The sequence below is a fragment of the Pleurodeles waltl genome, chromosome 1_1 (genome assembly GCF_031143425.1).
Source record: "Pleurodeles waltl isolate 20211129_DDA chromosome 1_1, aPleWal1.hap1.20221129, whole genome shotgun sequence".
NCBI lineage: Eukaryota > Metazoa > Chordata > Amphibia > Caudata > Salamandridae > Pleurodeles > Pleurodeles waltl.
The window spans coordinates 220,293,498-220,313,644 of record NC_090436.1 but is presented as its reverse complement, the minus strand read 5'-3'; the positions used below and the strand labels follow the sequence as shown (position 1 = coordinate 220,313,644).

At 46.8% G+C, this 20,147-nt stretch overlaps 1 protein-coding gene across 6 annotated transcripts in view; it reads left to right on the top strand.

The window, feature by feature from the left end:
* The window catches only part of CPLANE1 (ciliogenesis and planar polarity effector complex subunit 1), a 1,992,329-nt gene that overhangs the window by 700,981 nt on the left and 1,271,201 nt on the right, over positions 1-20,147 (top strand). For all 6 annotated transcript variants that reach the window (XM_069221234.1, XM_069221235.1, XM_069221236.1 and 3 more), the window contains 2 exons: positions 3,897-4,032; positions 4,459-4,568. In XM_069221234.1, coding sequence (XP_069077335.1) covers positions 3,897-4,032; positions 4,459-4,568 — 246 coding nt within the window. The remainder of the gene's footprint in view (positions 1-3,896; positions 4,033-4,458; positions 4,569-20,147) is intronic.

Sequence of the window (20,147 nt, the reverse complement as noted above, 5' to 3'; positions counted from 1 at the left end):
AATGTTAAGTAAAAAAAGAGTGTTTCCTTACAAGTCCTGTTTCCGTGGTGCTATATTCTTTCGAAGACTAACATTGTTCACAAGGCGGGGTGCAAAATGGGTTTAAAAAGTACATGTGGAAAAACAATTGTTTTGTTGAACCTCCAAGAAAGTCAGTTTTAGTTCATTGCCATAAAAAAAATGTCTTCACTTATTAGCTTTGTTTATTTTTTGTTTTACTTTGGACCAATGTGGTATGATTTAGGCATGTTTTTTATTTATAGCTTACATGTATTTTTTTCCAGTATTATTTTCAATGAAGTAAAAAAGAAATGCACATGGTGCCATTGAGACTAGGTAGAGAGGTACTGGACCTGAAGCATCTGTTTAAGTGTTGCCCTTACTGAAAGAAGGACATCAGTCTGTCACAATATGTTGCTTGCACATGGGGCCAATGCCACTGTGACTGGGAAGTGAGGTATTCAGCCCCTGCAGAAGCAACTGCACAGATGGTGAATCTGGTTGGAGAGTCTTATGCTCCCAACAACAACTGCGCAACTGTGCAGATGACTTAAATTTCACGGTGGCTATGCTCTCCTTGTGTGATAAATAAGGTGATGAGTGGGAAAATATCTTCACCCATCATCTTATTTCACATGATTAGGGACAACGAGTGAAGGAGATATTTACAAACTTCCCTTCTTTACTGAGCACCAAATTATGATTTAGCTTTATATTGACATCTTTTGTATGTTCTTCATGTTCACGTACATCTGTACAGGCTTTAGAGATAATGTATCATGCAGTGTGTTTTATGTGTATTGCTAATCAGTTATCCATGAACATTTTAAATGGTGGTGTACTGTGTACGAAAGGATTTATATTGATGGTGGCATGTCTGTTGTTGGATACATTAAATAAATGTTCCACTTTGGTGTGTATAGCCATTATCCATAATTTGAATGTCTTTTTTTGTAATCATTTGTTTCCTAAAGGTTGATGCTGACTTGAAATGTGTATTGTATATAGTTTGTGTGTGTGTGTGTTTCCCTGTAAGCTCTCACGCACACATAATGGTGCAGACTTACTATGGCCATAATAACATTCTAAATGTTCTCTGTGAGTCAGTACGTTTTGTACAGATTATATAGTGTTTTTGTGTAGCAACTTAAATTGCCTATGTTACAATTCCCTCTTATTTCTCTGATTGGATTTGCATTGATTGTGGGCCGTGTTGAGTGTATTTTTAAAAGAGCCCATTAGATGTCTGTGAACATAAACAGTGGTGTAAAGTTAAAATGTGGCAATTTAAATTGTAAATGTTCACCTCTCTTGAAGTGTGGGTGAGAGGATGCATAATAGTGCTGGGGCATGTTTGTATTTTGTATATGTGTGCATGCGTCTTTTTGCATTTGACGTCTGTTTTTTTTCCCTGAAGTTTTAGCAAATACAAATAATGTTGCAAAGGTGTTGCATGTGCATCCACCTTCCATGTGTAGTGCTATTTTGTTTGTTGAATAGAATTCTTGTTGATGGTTGTTTGTTGTTTCTTTTAGGTGTGTATGTGTCGTTGTAGTTTTTCAACAAATTGTGAACAACAGTAGGGCAAACTTGTTATGTACAAAGGTTAATTCCATGTCTGATTTTGTTCTTGTGTGTGACAGAATTGGTATTAGTGCTGTAGTGTGTATTGTCTGTATTTTATATATGTGTGTTTGTGAGAGAGCTCTCTGTTTTATGTAAACATTTTTGTAAACTGATGATTTGGGGCCATATGTGAAAATTTTGGGAATAGTAATTGCCTAATAGTGATTTTATGCAAATTGCAATTCCTAATGTATGAAACACAGTCTGTTTAATTTAGCTATTACAAATGAGTTCGCAAATAAATCTACCTCCTGAATATTAAGGAGGGAAGTTGAAATTTGTGACCCATTAGGAAATGCAGTAATCACAGGGATTGTGGCTGCTGGGGTCAGAAGACCACCATGTTGGTGATTGCTTTTTAGTAAAGCAAACTTTTTTTTTTTTTTTAATGCAGGACGTTTTCCGTAAAGGAATACGAAATGTGTTTCAAAAGCATAAAATGAAATGTTTAAGTTTAATTTTTAAGAGTCCCTTGGACCACAGCCTGCTCTTAAAAAATATTTGTATTTGTTAAGCATTCACAAAAGGAAAGGGGACCTGTGAGAACGCCTTCCCGTTTGTGAATGGTCACCACCACCCTTGAGGTGCTGGCAAAAAATGAATGTTTTGCAACCATAATACGGTCACAATACATTTATACATAGCACTGAAATTCGGTATTTGGAAGGGATGCCTTAAACACGGCCCTTCCAAATACCGAATCGCTAAACACAAATTGTGACAGTGGCGGCCCGTCCTTCAGGGCGGAGTGCCCCTCTCCCCCCCCCCCCCCCCCCCCCCACACCTTTTGCCCCCATGATGAGTGTCTGTCAGGCTGAACAAAGGTCAGCCTGACATACACTCTTCATGTTCAGCCCAGGCAGCCAGGAGCAGACATGCTCGATTTGCGCAGACTCCTGGCCGCCTGAGCTGAACTTTGCTGGGCTGATGAGGTCACAGCAAAGGTGCCTCGAGGCCCTCCCCTGGGTGATGAGGAAAGCGTCACCGATTGACACACTCCCTGGGCGCTTCAGTTTAAGCCCTGAAGTGCCCAGGGCGAGTGTCAATCAGTGACACTTCGTCACAGAGTGGGGTGGGGTCAGCAGTCTCACTGACCCCACCCCACTCTGTGACCAGGCTGGGACTGCTGCCTTCCCTCATTGGCTGACCCAAGGTCAGCCAATGAGGGAAGGCAGCAGTCCCAACCCTCCTGGGACCTGGAGGCTGAAGGTAAGTGTGTGTGTGTGTGTTTGATGTTTTAAATTGAATGTTTGGTGCGCGTGTGTATGTTTGAATGGTATGAGTGTTGTTAATGGATGTGCGTGCATGTGTGAAAGAATGAGTATGTGTGATGTTTTAAAATGAATGTATGGTGCTTGCGTGCATGTTTGAATGGTATGAGTGTTGTTAATGGATGTGCGTGTCTGTGTGTGAAAGAATGTGTGTGTGTGTGTGCGCCCCGCCCGCCCCCTCCCTCCTAAAGCTGCCGGCCGCCACTGAATTGTGATTCGGTAGCATGTTACCGAATCACAATTTGTGCTCTGTATACATATGCAAAAGCATTTTTGCGATCAGTAATGGGCCGAATCTGTGAATTGGGCAATTTCCGACCACAAAAACGCTTTTGTACATATAGCCTTTAATGCCTAGTACATTTTCAAAAATGGCTACTGCACGTGTGGTAAAATAATCTTAAACTTGTAGGAAAATCTAAATACTTAGACATGCTCGCAAGATCAACACATTTTGCTTTATGTCTCCAAAACGACAGAAAAGATTTTCATGAATCAAAAAATGGCACTGAATGAATGAAAAGCCATTATGTCCTAATAATTTTTGTATGTTATGCAAGAAGAGTCTCCTATGAAAAATCTAATTACATTTGTGAGTGACAAACTATTTTAGGACACGCCTCGGTGCACCTCTTGTCTGATCTGTATTCCGTTTAGGAATGTCTTTGATATCCTAAGATTCACCTAGATTGATTAAATGGTGGCAAAGTTAATATAGGATACAAAAATCACATTTCCAGTGGTGTGTCATCAACCTTAATTGCAGAGGCACTAGTCCTCTGTAGTATAAATACATAGATACCTCGAGAGATATCAGTCAGAAGTAAATTCACCTTAAATTTAAAAAAAGTTTGGACAACTTTGCAAGTTAAAAAGAGGCAAATAAAGACAGGCAAAGGAGATGTGCTCGTTCTATCCAAATTATTATTCTTATTTGTTTTTGTGTCCTCATTTTGAATTTATTATTTTTCATTCTGGTTGTATTATCTTTACTTCTAGATTAGAGCAAAAAGCTTCCTTCCTCCATTGAGTCAGCTTCCTGAATCACTGCTAAACTATTCGCGCACCAATTCAACCTTCTTTAAGACAGGACCTGATGGAGACAAACTTGATGATGTATCCTGTAAAATAATTGGTTTGTATCTTTAATCTGTCATTCTTTTGTCGTTTACAAACAAAGTAGTTTTGGTTTCAAGCTCTACAAATACAAGCAAGTTAACTCGATTTTCTGTTGCTGTGACTAATAGGGAATTTTCTTAACAATAGAGAACGCTTCTACCCAACAAAATGAGTACAAGAAAATATACTTCTTTCTTTGCTGTTAAGTTCATGATATATTTTAGGAAAAGTGGCAGTTTTAGAGATAGTTAAATGTATTTTCAGAAATATTGAATACAATCTTTTTGTTAGATGAATGGCCTAGCAAATTGTTTAGTGCTGTTGTGGCAGGTCAATATTTTTTTAGTATAGTACATTACAATGTTTTGTTTACTATTAGTACATAGTTTGTTTTTAATTTGATATTCCATCAGGATCATTTGAATGCAATTATCTCTTCTAGGTTCCTTCAGAGAGCTCTGTGCATTGTGTTGGATGCTTCATGTTCGTGAAAAATTGTCTGATGGTTGTAGACGTTACCAAATTTCACGGGACAATATGGAAAAGCAGCAGGTATTTAGTCAACAAACCAACACTTCTACATAAAACTGCACGTGATCTATTCCAGTGTATGTAAACTATTATGGTAATCAAAGTGAGGCTACATATGCTGCGATATTGCTTCTTCTTTCTGTGTCTGTCACTTTATATGTCGGGATGAGATGCTAGTAGCTACTAATACTTTCCTCCATGATTTCAACAAAATACTGACTTAATTTGTGAGTTTAATATGCACATCCTAGAGTTGAGCATAGGTTCTGAAGGCTGCTTACCCACACTGAGAGGACACTTTTATGTATTTGCAATGGTGTTTTCTTTAATCCTTTGAGACAGCTTAAAAGTCGTTTTGCATTTTGAAATGCCATTATGTATGTTCTTAAGCAGGCTACACATTTTCATTGCCAGGCAGAGAGTAGCCAAAGAAACTATATTCTCCGGGGCTGTGTTGCTGATGTCCCAACTTTTATAATCCCATTGTGGCACCATTACCATCTTCTTATCTAGTCCATATTTAAAATTGTTTATATTGCTTTTTATTTTTAACAAAACAAGAGGATCATTGATTGTATATCAAGTGTGCTGCACTTTTTTAAAGTCTCTAGATTCCAAATCTCGTTTTCGTTATTGTTGCCATACATCATATTAATGAATAACTACTGGTTTTCTCTTCCATAGTTCTATGTCCTGTTACAGAGTTCCAGTGACAATCCCATTCTTTTACTTTTAAGAAAAAACATGAAATATCCTCCAGGAGTCCCAAATATTTGCAGATTTTTTCAGGCATCCTCTCCCTTAATACTCAGGTCTCCACTGCCATACACCAAACCATATTTCAACACCGTTGGTCCAGTTTAGATACTACACTGTCCCATAGCTTTGCTATACTACTTCTTGCCACTATTGGCCACTTGGTGTCATCCTATTTGCATTGGGCAGTAGTCTTATTTCCTTCCTGAACACTTGAGCTGGGCAGTGGCTGATAATGTGTGAAAATCCCCCCATCCCCTCCGTCCACATCCTCAGACACAGAGGATCATTTTGTGGTTCTGGTTGTTCTATTGTACAATAAATGGTGGGCATTGGCTCCTGCCCCACCTGGACACTCATACGTCGACTGGGCTCTGTCCCCTTCTTTTGCAGAGGCTCCTCACCCGCCCTAGGGGTCCACCGGTTTGATCCTGCTTATACATACTCCAACAGAGATACCCCCTTGTTAGCCTATGGGAAAACCGGGTAACTTACCTCTCTACACCCGGCCGCTGGGGATCTTTTAGTTACTTACCTTTTGGGGTTCCATTCTTCTCCAGTGTTTAATCCATACACACTGGTGGGGGGGGGGCATCCTTTCGCATTCCATTTTTTTTTTGTATATGGTTTGGCCCCCCTCTGGGGCCCTTGCTAATTTATGATTTTTCTGAGTACTTACCCATGTATCTCTTGGGCGTTCATACCTCCAGGGGCAGGTACACCTATGGTAGACTAGTTTGGTGTGCCTATAATAAGGTACCTTTATTTCTGCTGGACACATCTACCTGTGGATTCCTCACCTTTTGAATTCTCCCAATGTGCCAGCATTCAACAGAAATCTTTTTTTTCTAGTTCACCACGTCCACATCACAATGGAATGGCTCCTCACAAGACTCCCTCTGATATCATTGGTGACATAAGAAGTCCTCCCCGGTGTACTAATATCGGTTCCCTTTTTTTTCTACACATTCGATGGTAACAGTTTTTCTACCTCTCCAAGTGTTACGTTGTGTTGAGGGAACTTCTTGTACGAATATTATTTGTGCTCCAATGTCTCTGCCGAAGAAGTCGGGCTTTAAGCCTTTGATTGGAATGTGGAGGTCATATGTCTGTGACTGACCCGCATGAGAACTGTGTTTGGTGCCTGATTTCTGACCACGACATTGGGAGATGCTCTTCATGCCAGAGGATGAACCCAAAGGCACTTAGACAAAGAGAAGCAAAACTGTTCCTGGCTAAGGCCATAAACGAAAAGAGGGGCCGTCGAAGATCCAGGCCTCGAGAGGAGTCTTCATCCCATAAGTATTCTCGTTCACATAAGAAGCGGCGTCATCACAGTTCCCGGTATCACTTGTCTCAAGATGTCAGGCCAATGTCCTTGTCACCAGCATCCAAGTCACAGGACCGTCCAACCTGGGAGGTGAGCCCTACCCCTTCAGCTCCACAATCGAAGTCGACCGAGATGGCACCGATGCCATCTTTGGTCGAGATCTTGGAGTCACCTGCAAGTCCTATGGCGCAGTTCTCTCCTGTTACTCCGCCAGAACATGAGATTGAGGCTCGGGAGTCAAATGAGGTCCTGCCTCAAATAGATTATCCGGCCTTTCTGGCTCCTGGTGCAGATCCTTCTGCCTTTTTGAATGCTATGTTCAGCAATTTTAACAGGGCCATGACCCCTGCAGGTGTGCCTGTAGGCCCCATGGGTCCGTTATCCTTCAATTGAGGTGTCCCGGCGCCATTTTTTATGCCCTTTTTGCCCACCGCTCCATCACCTTTAATACAATGCCAGATAATTCTCGTAAAGGGTGGAGTCATTCAACACCTACCCGGGGAAAGGTCCTGGCGCTAGCGCCGCAATATACATCCATGGCGTTGATTCATTCTTTATCGACGCTGAGACTGCAGTCTACATTAAGATCGACAAGAGAGGCCTTGAGACTCTTAGAGGAGCAGCAGTATTTGGAGAAACATTATGATTTGGAGGATGGAGAAATCCCTTACATGCTCATGGTTTTGAAGGGATTGATGTATCAAGAGGTCTAGACACCTCTCCTGAGTGGGAATTGCCATCTCCTGGAGGTATTCCACCTCTGGAGATTACTTCCTATCACTGTGTGATCAGGAAGGCTGCTGACCTTTTGGAGTTGCCATTGCCAACATCGGAGCTAAAATCCAAAATACTGACTGGGGTTCTCCACTCCTCCTCTGCTACATCGGAAACTTTGCTACCCTTTAAGGAGGCCTTATCAAAGCCGGTTCAGGATTTGTGGCGGAAGCCTATGTCTACTCCTGCTGTATGCAAGGTCATCGCTAGGAGATATAGGGCTGTACCAGGTGACCCGCAGTACCTCAGCCACCATCTGACACCTGAAAATCTGTTGGTCCAGGCTTTTTGTTCTGCTAAAACTGCTCCTGGCTAAAAAGGTGTTTTCGTCATGTAGCACAGCATTGGGCTGATGGACTCTGCTAAGGAGGTGGTGTAGGAAAGTACTGTTGTCAGTATGTTTTTGATTGTGTTCACTGGGATCCTGCTAACCAGGACCCCAGTGACTGTGCTCTCTCCCTTTAAACTTGGTTGCTTGGAACACAAACACCCCACATTTGGCATATCAGTGCCCTCTGTAAGCCCCTAGTATCCAGGCCATTGGGGCACCAGGGGTCCACCATGGGCTGCAGTATATATTAAGCCACCAATGGGGAGCCCATGCAAAGTGTATCTGCAGACGCGCTATAGCAGCCTGCGTGAAAGGGTGCATTCACCCTTTTCACTACAGGTCACTGCACCAGGTGACTGTAAGTCACCCCTATGGTAGGCCCTCCTAGCCCAGAGGGCAAGGAGCAGCTACCGGTGTGTTAGGGCACCCCTGCATGAGCGGAGGTGCCCCCCACGAACTCCAGCTCCATTTTCATGGACTTTGTGAGTGCCGGGACACCATTTTACACATGTACTGGACGTAGGTCACTACCTATATCAAACTACATAATGGTAACTCTAAACCCGGGCATGTTTGGTATCAAACATGTCAGAATCATACCCCAATACTGTTGCCTCTTTAGAGGACCCCCAGCATTGCTCCTACCAGCTTTCTGGGGTTTTCCAGGCAGCCCAAGCTGCTGCCACCCCTCAGACAGGTTTCAGTCCTCTTGCGGCTTGAACAGCCCAAGCCCAGGAAGGAAGAACAAAGGAATTCCTTTGGGAGAGGGAGGCAACACCCTTTCCCTTTGGAAATCGGTGTTACGTAGCTTGGGAGGGGTAGCCTCCCCAAGTCACTGGCGTACTTTGAAGGGCAAATTTGGTGCCCTCCTTGCATAACCCAGTTTCCACCGGTTCAGGGACCCCCAGTCCCTGATCTGGGGTGAAAGTGGACAATGGAAAGTGGAGTGACCATTCCCCTGTCCACCACCACCGCAGGGGTGATGCCCACAGCTGCTCCAGAGGGCTTCTTGAATTTGCCTATTGAATCCAAGGGAGGCAGAGTCCTCTGTGAGCATCTGAATGGCCAGGTCAGGCAAATGTCGTCGGAGCCCCCTCCGGATAGGTGATCACCTGGCTAGGTGATCACCTCCCTTCCAGGGCTATTTAGGGACTCCCTCTTGGGTAGGTCCTCAGATGCGACGGGCAAGACTCCAGCAGCACTCCTCTACACTGTTTACTTCGACTTCTGGGCATTGGAATGCAACGGGACTCCACAGGAACCAGCAATCTGCATTTACAGCTACAATTTCGCCCTGCAACATTGTTTATCCAACTGTTTCCAGCAACTGCAACATTTCCCCGGCTGTGCATCCTCTGAGGGCAGTAAGTCTTCAGTCTGCACAAGAAGGAATCTCGCTTGGAGTGAAGGAGTCACTTCCCTGCATCCACAGGCACCAACTGCAACGACAACCAGCTGTGTTGATCTCCTCTCATCCTGAGCTGCTTGGATCCTGCATCACGGTTGGTGGTCTGGAGTGGTCCCCTTGGTCCTCTCTGCCAGCTGTCCAACTTTGGTGTAGGTAAGCCCTTGCCTTCCCACGCAGCACAGTGCCCACATGCACTGCGTCTTTTGCAGCTACCAATGCTTGTTGGTATTTCCTCAAAGGGATCTTCAGGCTCTGTGTAGCCCCAGCCTCCAGCACTCTTCCAAGTGATGCACAGCCCTCTTTGTGCTTCTCCTGCGATGTGGAACCTCTCCTCAGGTGTGCTGCATGAGCCTCTCTGCAACTCCTGGCTTCCTTGCCTATGGGTCTTCTGTGGGAGTTGCCTCCTCTTCCTTGGACTCTGCACTGCAGAGGGTCACCTGGGACTCCCCCGTGGCCTGAGTCCTCCCTGGACCTTTCTGGTCCCTTGCAGCTCCACTTTTCCTCCAACTGTGACATTTGCCTTTGCCAAGGCTTGTTGGTGTTTTTTTCACACCACAGACTGACTGCAATCCTTCATCCAGCGTGGGACATTGACTGCATTACCCAGGAACTCTTCATGTGCTTCAGTGCTGCATTGCCGACTGTCTTCGTCTTCCCGTTGACCAGCTCCTGCATTCACAGACAGGTGGGTAATGGCTCCTGGCACCACCGGACACTCGAACTGGACTTGGTCCCCTTCTTTTCCAAGTCCACCTCTTTCAGGATCCACCTTTTGTTGCTTGCAGACTAGTCTGGGCCTTTCAATATCCTTCTCTGAAGTCCTGTAGGTTGGTTTGGATAGAACCACTAACTTACCTCTTTCCTCCTGGTCACTGGGGGTGACTGGGGGTGTACGGGGTACTCCATTACTTAGCTTTAGGGTTTCCTAGTACCTCCAGCTCCCCCTTTATCAATTCCACTTCCTTGGGGCGGGACCCAACCTTCGCATTTCACTTTCTTAGTATGTTGTTTGTCCTCCCCCTAGGCCTTCAGTATTGCCTAATGCTTTTCACTGGTTTCTATGACTTTTTATGCCTATTTCCTGATTGTTACTGTGCATAGCTATTGTGTTTACTTACCTCACACTGGAGAATTGCTTATCTAGTATTTTAGTATGTGTGTCACTAAAACAAAGAACTGTGTGGTTCTTTCATGTGTGTAAGTGCTGTGTTTGTTTTTTTTTTTTTTTTTTTTTTTTTTTTTATTTTTTTTTATTCATTAGCTTTATTTCGGTAAATATAAATACCATAAAAGCGCATCACACAAAAAAGAAACGGCAAGCTACATAATAAACAATTTAAGTCATAAAAGATTGAAAAGGAGAAAAAAAAGAAAAGAGAAATATTTACACATAAGCAGTTCCCTCATGGAAAATCGCACCTTATAGTTATGTAAAAACGCATTATAGGTAAAAGAATAAAATACAAGCGTGGCAAACCATATCAGATAAAAAGGACATTTCGATTTAAAAAATATCTAAGAAAGATTAAAACAGCAGGTAGGGGATGCATCTGAAGCAATAAAAGTGATATGTGCATGCAATGATAAATCCATCAATTGTTGTTTACCACATTCATTGTTAAATTTCCCTCTGCTTTTTTAAGCGTGTTCAATCTGATACGCCAGATTGAGTCTAAATATTTTGACAAACAACAAACCACTAAAACCGATGAATCAGATTTAAAAATTCTCAAAGCTAGCAAGCAGTTTTTAAAACCCTTACTTCTGCACAGAGGAATGATCCAACGGGCTCTTTGTTTGGAGTATGCGGGGCATTGGAAGAGAATATGAGTTACTGATTCTTCTCTAGCACAGCCCATCGGACACATCTTAGAAGAACAACTAAAATTAGGCCATTTATAAGTGAGGGAACGCAAAGGAAGAGAGCCCACCCTGAATCTAATGTATAATGAACGAGCAAACGGGGAAGATACTATATCCATATATTGTGCAAATTCATAATGACATTTAAAATATAAAAAGTTTCCCGTCATGGATGATGACGAGACAGCGGACAGTTGGGAAAGTTGAACATGGAGCCAGAAAGCATCCTTTAGAGTCTGGGTTGCATTCTTAGGAATAGATAATGGTTCCTTCCAATAGGACCCCAAACCAAGAAGCGAGAGGGTCCTTTCTACATATGCACACCACTTGATTTTGGAGCTAGTGTTGTTGGCCATCAAGTTAGCTAGCGCACATCTATAATGGACAAGAGAATCTGATGACCATAGGCGAATCCAGTACAACAGGGGCTTGAGTGCAACAATCTGGCTGATAGAAGGGAGATTTAGGTCCATGCGTATTGGGAGCATTGGGGTACTGGAAGGAACTCTTAGCAATGACCTTAAGAAAGAGTTCTCCACTTTTATCAAATCATCCAGGCAACAATGGCCCCACAGTTCAGCTCCATAGATTGCTCCCCCTCTTGCTTGTAGTTTGTAAATTTCTACTGCGGGCGTCATGGCAAAGCTAGGAGATCTAGCTGCAAATCTTGCAATGCCACTCGCTCGCTGTTGCAATCGTAAAGTTGCCTTCTGGATGTGGCGCTGCCACTTGTGCGAGTCTTCTAGTTTCAGGCCTAAATAATCAAAATCGCTGACTCTTTCCAGCGCGGCACCCTCTAAATAGATAGGTCGTCTCATTCTGCCTTTCCTATCGCCAAACACCATGCACTTGGTTTTTAATCGGTTGATTTCGAGCCCATAATCATTGCAATAGTCAATGAATCTTGAAAGCAGGGTTGATAGGCCTGTGGCTGTTTGAGAAACCAGCAGGGTGTCATCGGCAAAAAGAAGGCAGGGGATCTTCTGCCCTCCTATTTTAGGCGAGTCGTTAGAGCACTCCATAAGATAAGGGATGCATGCGTTTATGAAGAGAAGGAATAAGGTAGGGGCAAGAACACAACCTTGTCTTGCACCTCGGGCAGTAAGGAATTTTTCTGTTAATTCACCTTGTGGGCCCCATCTAATTCTGCCATAGTTGCCAGTGTAAAGATCCCTGATAATATTTAAAATAGAACACGGGACTCCTATTTTAGACAGAACTTCCCACAGTTTGTGGCGGGGTACTAGATCAAAGGCCGATTTAAGTGCTGTGTTACTACAGTGGTATTGCATGAGCTTTGCATGTCTCCTACATGAGCCTTGGCTGCTCATCCACAGCTACCTCTATAGAGCCCTGGCTTCCTAGACACTGTCTTTACCTCACTAATAGGGGATACTGGACCTGGTTTAGGGTGAGCCATAAGTACTCACCACACACCAGACCAGCTTCCTACATTGGTGGTGCAGCAGTGGGATAAGCCCTTGCAATTGCCTTACCACTCTGTCACTTGTTACGTTCCACAGGAAAGATCATTTACTAACTGGGGTACACACTGTACTTAGTATCAGGGATCTAGTCTCCTAAGTTTGGGTAAGCATGGGGGTTGGCATAGCCCTTGCTCCAAAGTTCTGTAGGGAGACTAAGTTAGAGTAGTTTGGAACACCACTCTAACCACATATCATGTCATATCATGTCTTCAGTACAGAACACATCTCAGGCCCTGGATGCACCATATGTGGGTCTAACTTTCCAGGAGTTGAGGGAGTGGGGTTCACATAGAAAACTGAAGACAGGTAGGAACCCTAATAAAGGCTTCTGGGCCTGCTCCTCCAGGATGATCAAGACAAGGCTGATAGCCAGGAGGAGGAAGATCCAAAATCTAACCCCCCAGTGTTAGAAAGAGTACATCTAGACAATAAGGTGGGTCAAGAGGGTTCCAGGGAGGACCAGGTAGCACCTAGGAAAAAACCCCAGTCCTGCTGGGAGTACTAATGGTAGTGGTAGTGGAAGCCATCCAAGTAGGGCCCCCCTTTGTGCCCAGAGGATTGGTTGAGAGAGTGACCAAGAATAGGGACAGATACTCCTCTGCTGACTCTCGTATCTCCTCAGTATCTGGGGGACACAGTGCTCCATGTACGGTGAGGACTCCCTAGGTAGGAAACTTGGGCAACTGAGACTGGAGGAGGCCAGGCTGCGGCTGCAACAGCCAGCCCTAGATAGGGAGGCCTTGGCAGTGGAGAGAGAGAGGCAGGGTATAGGGTTAGCACCCCATGGTGGCAGCAGTTTTAGTTTCAGGGAGCCTAAGGTCAGGGAGGACTGATATGACTCTAAAAACTTGAACAAGATGGTCCCCCGTTACAAAGTGGGAGATGACATCTACAAGTGGTTCACTGCTTTCGAGAGGCCTGTAAGATACAGAGAGTCCCCCAAAAGCAGTGGGCAGCTATTTTTGGGGTTTCATTCTCTTACAAGGGGAGGGATAGACACCTTACTGTCAGAGAAGAGGATGCAGACAATTACGAAGTTCTGAAAACAGGTCTGTTAGATGGGTTTGGTCTAACCACTGAACAATACATGATAAAGTTCAGAGAGACCAAGAAAGAGTCCTACCAAGATTGGGTAGATTTTGTGGACAGTTCTGTGAAGTCTCTGGAAGGCTGGTTCCATGGAAGCAAAGTCAGTGATTATCAGGGCTTGTACAACCTAATCTCGAGAGAGCACATTTTGATTAACTGTGTGTCTGATCTGTTGCATCAGTACCTGGTGGACTCTGATCTGACCTCTCCCCAAGAATTGGAAAAGTAGGCAGACGAATGGGTCCGCAGAAAAACTCACAAAGGGTGTGACCACAAGAACAAAGATACAGGTAAGCACCAGGAGAAGGGTGGGGACAAATCCAAAGAGTTTTTATCGGGCCCACAAAATTCCTCTGGGGGTGGAGGCAAATTCTCTTCCTCCAGCTTCAAAAAGCCTTGGTGCTATATCTGTAAAAACTAAGGCCATAGGCCAGGAGACAGCTCCTGTCCTAAGAAAAGCATCAAGCCAACCACCAATACAAACCCCACTTCTGCTTCTAGTGCCCCTAGCAATAGCATTAGTGGTCAGCCTAATAACAGTAGTCAGTCTAAGTGTGTAGCTGGGCTCACTTTAGGGACTGTAGTGGGGTCTAGGTTTGTTAGAGAGACCACTAAAGCATTGACTTTGCTACTCTTGCTGCCTGTCCCCTTAACATGGGTTAGTACAGGCAGCATCCTCTGATAAATGGTGTTGAGACTGAGGCCTACTGGGACACAGGTGCCAGTGTCACTATGGTGACTGAAAAACTGGTGTATCCTGAGCACCACCTACTTGGTTACCAGTAACAATGGACTAATGGTCATAACAACACTGTGTGCCACCCGTGGCAGTTGATACTTTCAGCTGAGGGGTATTACTGGTCCTAAAATGTTGTAGTGTCTACAGACTTACTTGTAGAGTGTCTGCTAGGGAACAACTTGGATACTTCAGCTTGGGCTGAAGTGGAGTTGGAAGCCCATGCAACAGTGCTGGCATTCCCAGGGCATATGTTTGCCCTTACAAGAGCACAGGCCGGACAAATCCACTCCCTTGGCAGAACCTACACCAGAAGAGCTACCAGCTGACACAGCTGCGCTCTTGAGTGTAGGGGGGCTGCCAGGGAGGAGTTCAGTAGGGCACAAAAGCCTTGTCTGACACTGGAGGGCTTGAGGCAGCAAGCTGTCATTCCAGAAGCACGGGATGTCAGTGGCCCCCACAAAGTGTATTGGGAAGACATCCTCTTGTACTCCGAGCCAAGGGACCCCAGACCTGGTGCCAGCAAGATTTTGGTGGTCCCTCTGCAGTACAGAGAATTTTTGTTATACCTAGCACATGACATTCACCTGGCAGGTCACCTGGGGGCAAAGCAAAACTTAGGACAGACTTATCCCTCACTTTCAATGGCCCTATATGCCAAAAGACACAAAGGAGTTTTGTCACTACTGTCAATCAATCAATCAATCAAGAAATTTGTATAGCGCGCTACTCACCCGGAGGGTCTCCAGGCGCTGGGGGAGGGGGGACCGCTACTGCTCAAACAGCCAGGTCTTGAGTTGCTTCCTGAAGGAGAGGTGGTCTTGGGTCAGACGGAGGTGGATGGGGAGGGAGTTCCAAGTCTTGGCTGCCAGGTAGGAGAAGGATCTTCCTCCCATGGTGGCTTTTCTAATGCGTGGCACGGCGGCGAGGGCGTGGCTGGTCGATCGTAGCTGGCGGGTGGGAGTATAGAAGGTCAGGCGGTTGTTGAGGTACCTGGGGCCCAGGTCGTGGAGGGCCTTGTGTGCGTGGGTGAGGAGGCGGAACGTGATTCTCTTGCTGACGGGGAGCCAGTGCAAGTCTCTCAGGTGTCCGGAGATGTGGCTGTGTCGGGGGATGTCAAGGATGCGGCGTGCGGAGGCGTTCTGGATGCGTTGGAGTCTTTTCTGTAGTTTGGCCGTGGTTCCGGTGTAGAGGGTGTTACCGTAGTCCAGTCGGCTGGTGACGAGTGCCTGGGTGACCGTCTTCCTGGTTTCGGTGGGGATCCATCGGAAGATCTTTCGGAGCATGCGTAGGATGTTGAAGCATGATGATGAGACGGTGTTGACTTGTCTGGTCATCGAGAGGGAGGAGTCCAGGATGAAGCCCAGGTTGCGTGCGTGGTCCGTTGGTTTGGGTGCGCTGCCCAGGGCAGGGGGCCACCAGGAGTCGTCCCAGGCAGAGGGTGATGATCCAAGGATGAGGACTTCCGTCTTGTCTGAGTTCAGTTTCAGGCGGCTGTTCATCATCCACTCGGCTACGTCTTTCATCCCTTCGTGCAGGTTGGTTCTGGCGGTGGCTGGGTCGTTGGTGAGGGAGAGGATCAGCTGGGTGTCGTCTGCGTAGGAGATGATGTTGAGGTTGTGATGGCGTGCGATGGCTGCGAGGGGGCTCATGTAGACGTTGAAGAGGGTGGGGCTGAGTGATGATCCTTGTGGTACGCCACAGATGACTTCGGTGGCCTCGGATCTGAACGGGGGGAGGCGGACTCTCTGGGTTCTTCCGGTGAGGAACGAGATGATCCACTCTAGTGCCTTCTCTTGAATTCCGATGTTGCTGAGGCGCTGCACTAGGGTGCGGTGGCAGACAGTGTCGAACGCTGCGGAGAGGTCCAGGAGGATGAGGGCCGCTGTTTCCCCGTTGTCGAGCAGGGCTCGGATGTCGTCAGTGGCTGCGATGAGGACAGTCTCGGTGCTGTGGTTGGCTCGGAAGCCGGACTGTGAGTGGTCGAGGGATCCATTAGTCTCGAGGAAGGCGGCCAGCTGTCTGTTGACGGTCTTCTCGATGACTTTGGCAGGAAACGGGAGGAGCGAGATGGGGCGGTAGTTCTTGAGGTCGGTGGGGTCTGCTGATGGTTTCTTCAGGAGGGCGCTGAGTTCGGCATGCTTCCAGCTCTCCGGGTAGGTGGCGGTGTTGAAGGAGCAATTGATGATGTCCCGGAGATGGGGTGCGATGACTGAGTCGGCCTTGTTGAAGACGTGGTGGGGCATGGGTCGGGTGGGGCATGGGTCGGTTGGTGATCCGGAATGGATTGTGGTTCATCGTATGGACGGTGTCTTCGGTGCTGACCGGGGTCCAGGCGCGGAGGGTGGTGTTGGGGGGGGCGTCGGTTTGGTGGTTGGGTGCGTGGTCTGTGCGCCAAAGCTGTTGTGTATGTCGGCGATCTTGCATTGAAAGAACGAGGCGAGTGAGTTGCAGAGGTCTTGTGAGGGGGTGATGTCGTTGTTTCCGGCGCTGGGGTTGGAGAGCTCTTTGACGATGCTGAAGAGTTCCTTGCTGTTGTGTGTGTTGTTTTCTAGTCGTTCTTTGAATGCTGTCTTCTTGGTGGTGTGGATCAGCTGGTGGTGTTTACGTGACGCGTACTTGAGGGCGGTCATGTTGTCTGTAGTCGGGTTTTTTCGCCAGGCTTTTTCGAGGGTGCGGCAGTTCTTCTTGGAGTTCTTGAGGTCGTTGTTGAACCAGGAGGCTTTCTTGCTGTTGGGCCTGATGGGATGGGTTTTCAGAGGTGCGAGGTTGTCAGCGCAGTTTGTGATCCACTGTGTATGGTTGTTGGCTGCTTGGTTGGGGTCCGCTGAGCTGGCGGGAGGGTTCTGGCTCAGTGATGTGGAGAGCTGGTCGGTGGTGATCTTGTTCCAGCTCCTGCGGGGAGCCTGTTGTGGGTGGTGGTGAGTCGTGATTTTTCTGAAGCTGAAGTGGACGCAGCTGTGGTCTGTCCAGTGGAGTCCGGTGGAGTGGCTGAAGGAGATGTACTTGCTGGAGGAGAAGACTGGGTCAAGCGTGTGTCCGGCGTAGTGGGTGGGGGTGTTCACCAGTTGCTTGAGTCCGCGGTTGTCCAGCAGGGTGGTGGTGGTGTTGTCATTGTTGTTCTCCAGGTTGAAGTTGAGGTCCCCTAGGAGGATGTAGTCAGCGTAGGGGAGGGCGTGTGGGCTGATGAAGTCTGCGATGTCTTAGCTGAATTGTGTGCGGGGTCCTGGGGGTCTATAGATGAGGGTGCCTCTGAGTGTGGTCTTGGGGTCGGTGTGAATCTGGAAGTGGAGATGTTCGGCAGCTGTGAGGGTGTCGTCGGAGTTGGTCGTGATGCGGATGGTGTTCTTGTGGACAATGGCGATGCCTCCTCCTGTCTGGTTGACGCGGTCCCTCCGGGTGATCTTGTATCCGTCCGGGATGGCGATGGTGATGTCGGGCGCTGAGGAGGCGTTCATCCAGGTTTCTGTGAGGAAGGCGACGTCTGGAGATGTGGTGTCGAGCAGGTTCCAGAGTTCCACGGCGTGTCTGTGGATGGAGCGGGTGTTGAGCAGGATGCACTTCAGGTGGTTGCTGCTGGTGCTTGGTTTGGCGGGCGCGGTGCGGGTCTGGATGCAGGAGAACTTGCAGGATTGGCAGGTGAAGGGTCCGTGGGTGCGTCTTGGGGCGGCACGGCAGCACCCGGGGATCCGGCCGGTGTTGAGTGCAAGGAGGGTGGCGGCGCTGTAGGTCTTGCGGGTGGGCTGGCCTCTGCGGGGGCCAGGGGGTCTGGCGCTGGGCGCGGGCCAGGCGAGGACGGGCGCAGACGGGCTTGCCTTAGGCGCGCCTTCGGCGCGCCAGCGGCCTCCATAAGAGTGGGAGCGGGAGGGAGGAGCAGCTGGGAGGTGGGAGCGGGGCGGCCAATGGGGAGCGAGGGGGGCGGAGCTACGGGTCGCGGCGGCGGGAAACGGCGGCGGGAAACAGGGGGAGACGCTGGGCGCAGGGACCCAGGAACAGGACCAAAGAAGGTGAGGAAGCGAAAAAGGCGGCAACAGGACACAGGTAAGGAGCAGCAGTCAGCGGTCACACAGGGGCTGCGTGGCGGTGAGGGGAGCGACCTGCCTGGTGAACAGGGTCAGAGGTCGCTCTCTCTACTGCTGCGCGGCCTCCATAAGAGTGGGAGAGGGAGGGAGGAGCAGCTGGGAGGTGGGAGCGGGGTGGCCAATGGGGAGCGAGGGGGGTGGAGCTACGGGTCGCGGCAGCGGGATACGGCGGCGGGAAACAGGGGGAGACGCTGGGCGCAGGGACCCAGGAACAGGACCAAAGAAGGTGAGGAAGCGAAAAAGGCGGCAACAGGACACAGGTAAGGAGCAGCGGTCACACAGGGGCTGGGTGGCGGTGAGGGGAGCGACCTGCCTGGTGAAACCTGATAAGCCAGTAGCAAGACGGGGCATAAAACATCAAAGACAAGACAATAAACAAGATAATGATGAAAAATACATGAAAAAACAAATAATAATAAACAAAAGAAAAAGAAAAGTTACCAAACTAACCCATAAAAAAAAGTATTATGCAACTGTCAATGATGTATTCCAACAGCAAGATATATGTATGGCTACAATTCGATAACTATAATGGCAAAACCACGTGTGATCTTACCATCAGCAATGAGCCAGTGTATCAGAATATCAGATAGGCATACCAGAGCGGCCATTTAAAAATGGTCAGAACTATATTCTGTTATGCATGCTAATAACAACTAAAAGACACGTGATAACCGAATCATCAAATCCCAGTCTTTCTGCAGTCACTGGACCCACCATCAGACGGCACTCCAGAAAAGAAAAGCTGCACTAATACTTATTAACTGAACACCCCAATATCACCAAAAATTATACCAAAACCACCATATCTATATAAAGCAACAGAAATTGAATAACTATAATACTTAAACTACACAAAAAAATACCATAAACTAAAGAAAATAATGAAATTCCTCTTCAGTATTATGACCCATATCAACGGCCCATAGGCGGCAATCCACGCCACCTCCTTATGCAGTTGGGCCAATTCTCTATTACACCCTCTGAAGTTGGGTAATGCCGGTCCAACCCATGAAACTAGATCTTACCATCATCGGGTGTAGTTCCATTATATGGAGTGCCAATGGATATCTAATATCCTTGTTTTTTTATAGCACAAATATGCTCCTGTATCCGAAGTTTAAGGGGCCTGATTGTACTGCCAACATAGATTTTACCACAATTGCAGCCAACAATGTAGACAGAATACTTTGTTTTGCAATTAATGAAATGTCTAATTTCATATCTTTTGCTAGTATTATAGCAAAAGTTTTTAATCTTATCTACACCAAAGCTGCAGATGTTACATTCATGACTTACAAAAAATCCCTTCGGACCTATTGGTAACCAAGTAGGCGTTCTAATCGTTGTGATATAACTGGGACATAGATGATCTCTGAGAGTCGACCTCTCCGATAAATGATCCTCGGTTTATTGCTCAAAGACTTGCCAATGCTAGGGACTTCCACCAACAGATGCCAGTGTCCATAAAGAATCTTATATATATAATTACTCAATGTAGAATATTGAATGACAAATGCCTGAACTTGTCATTCCCTTTATTCTTGTTGGTTTCAAGTGTGGTGCTTCGCTTTACTGTGCCGATACGCTTTTCTGCATTTCTCAGTACATCTTCCTTATACCCACGATCTCTAAACCTCTGTTTGGCTTGAGTAACCTGAGCAGAAAAAGTGTCACTAGTGCTGCAATTGCGTCTTATGCGAACCATTTCGCCAAACGAAGTGTTGTTAACGACTGATTTTTG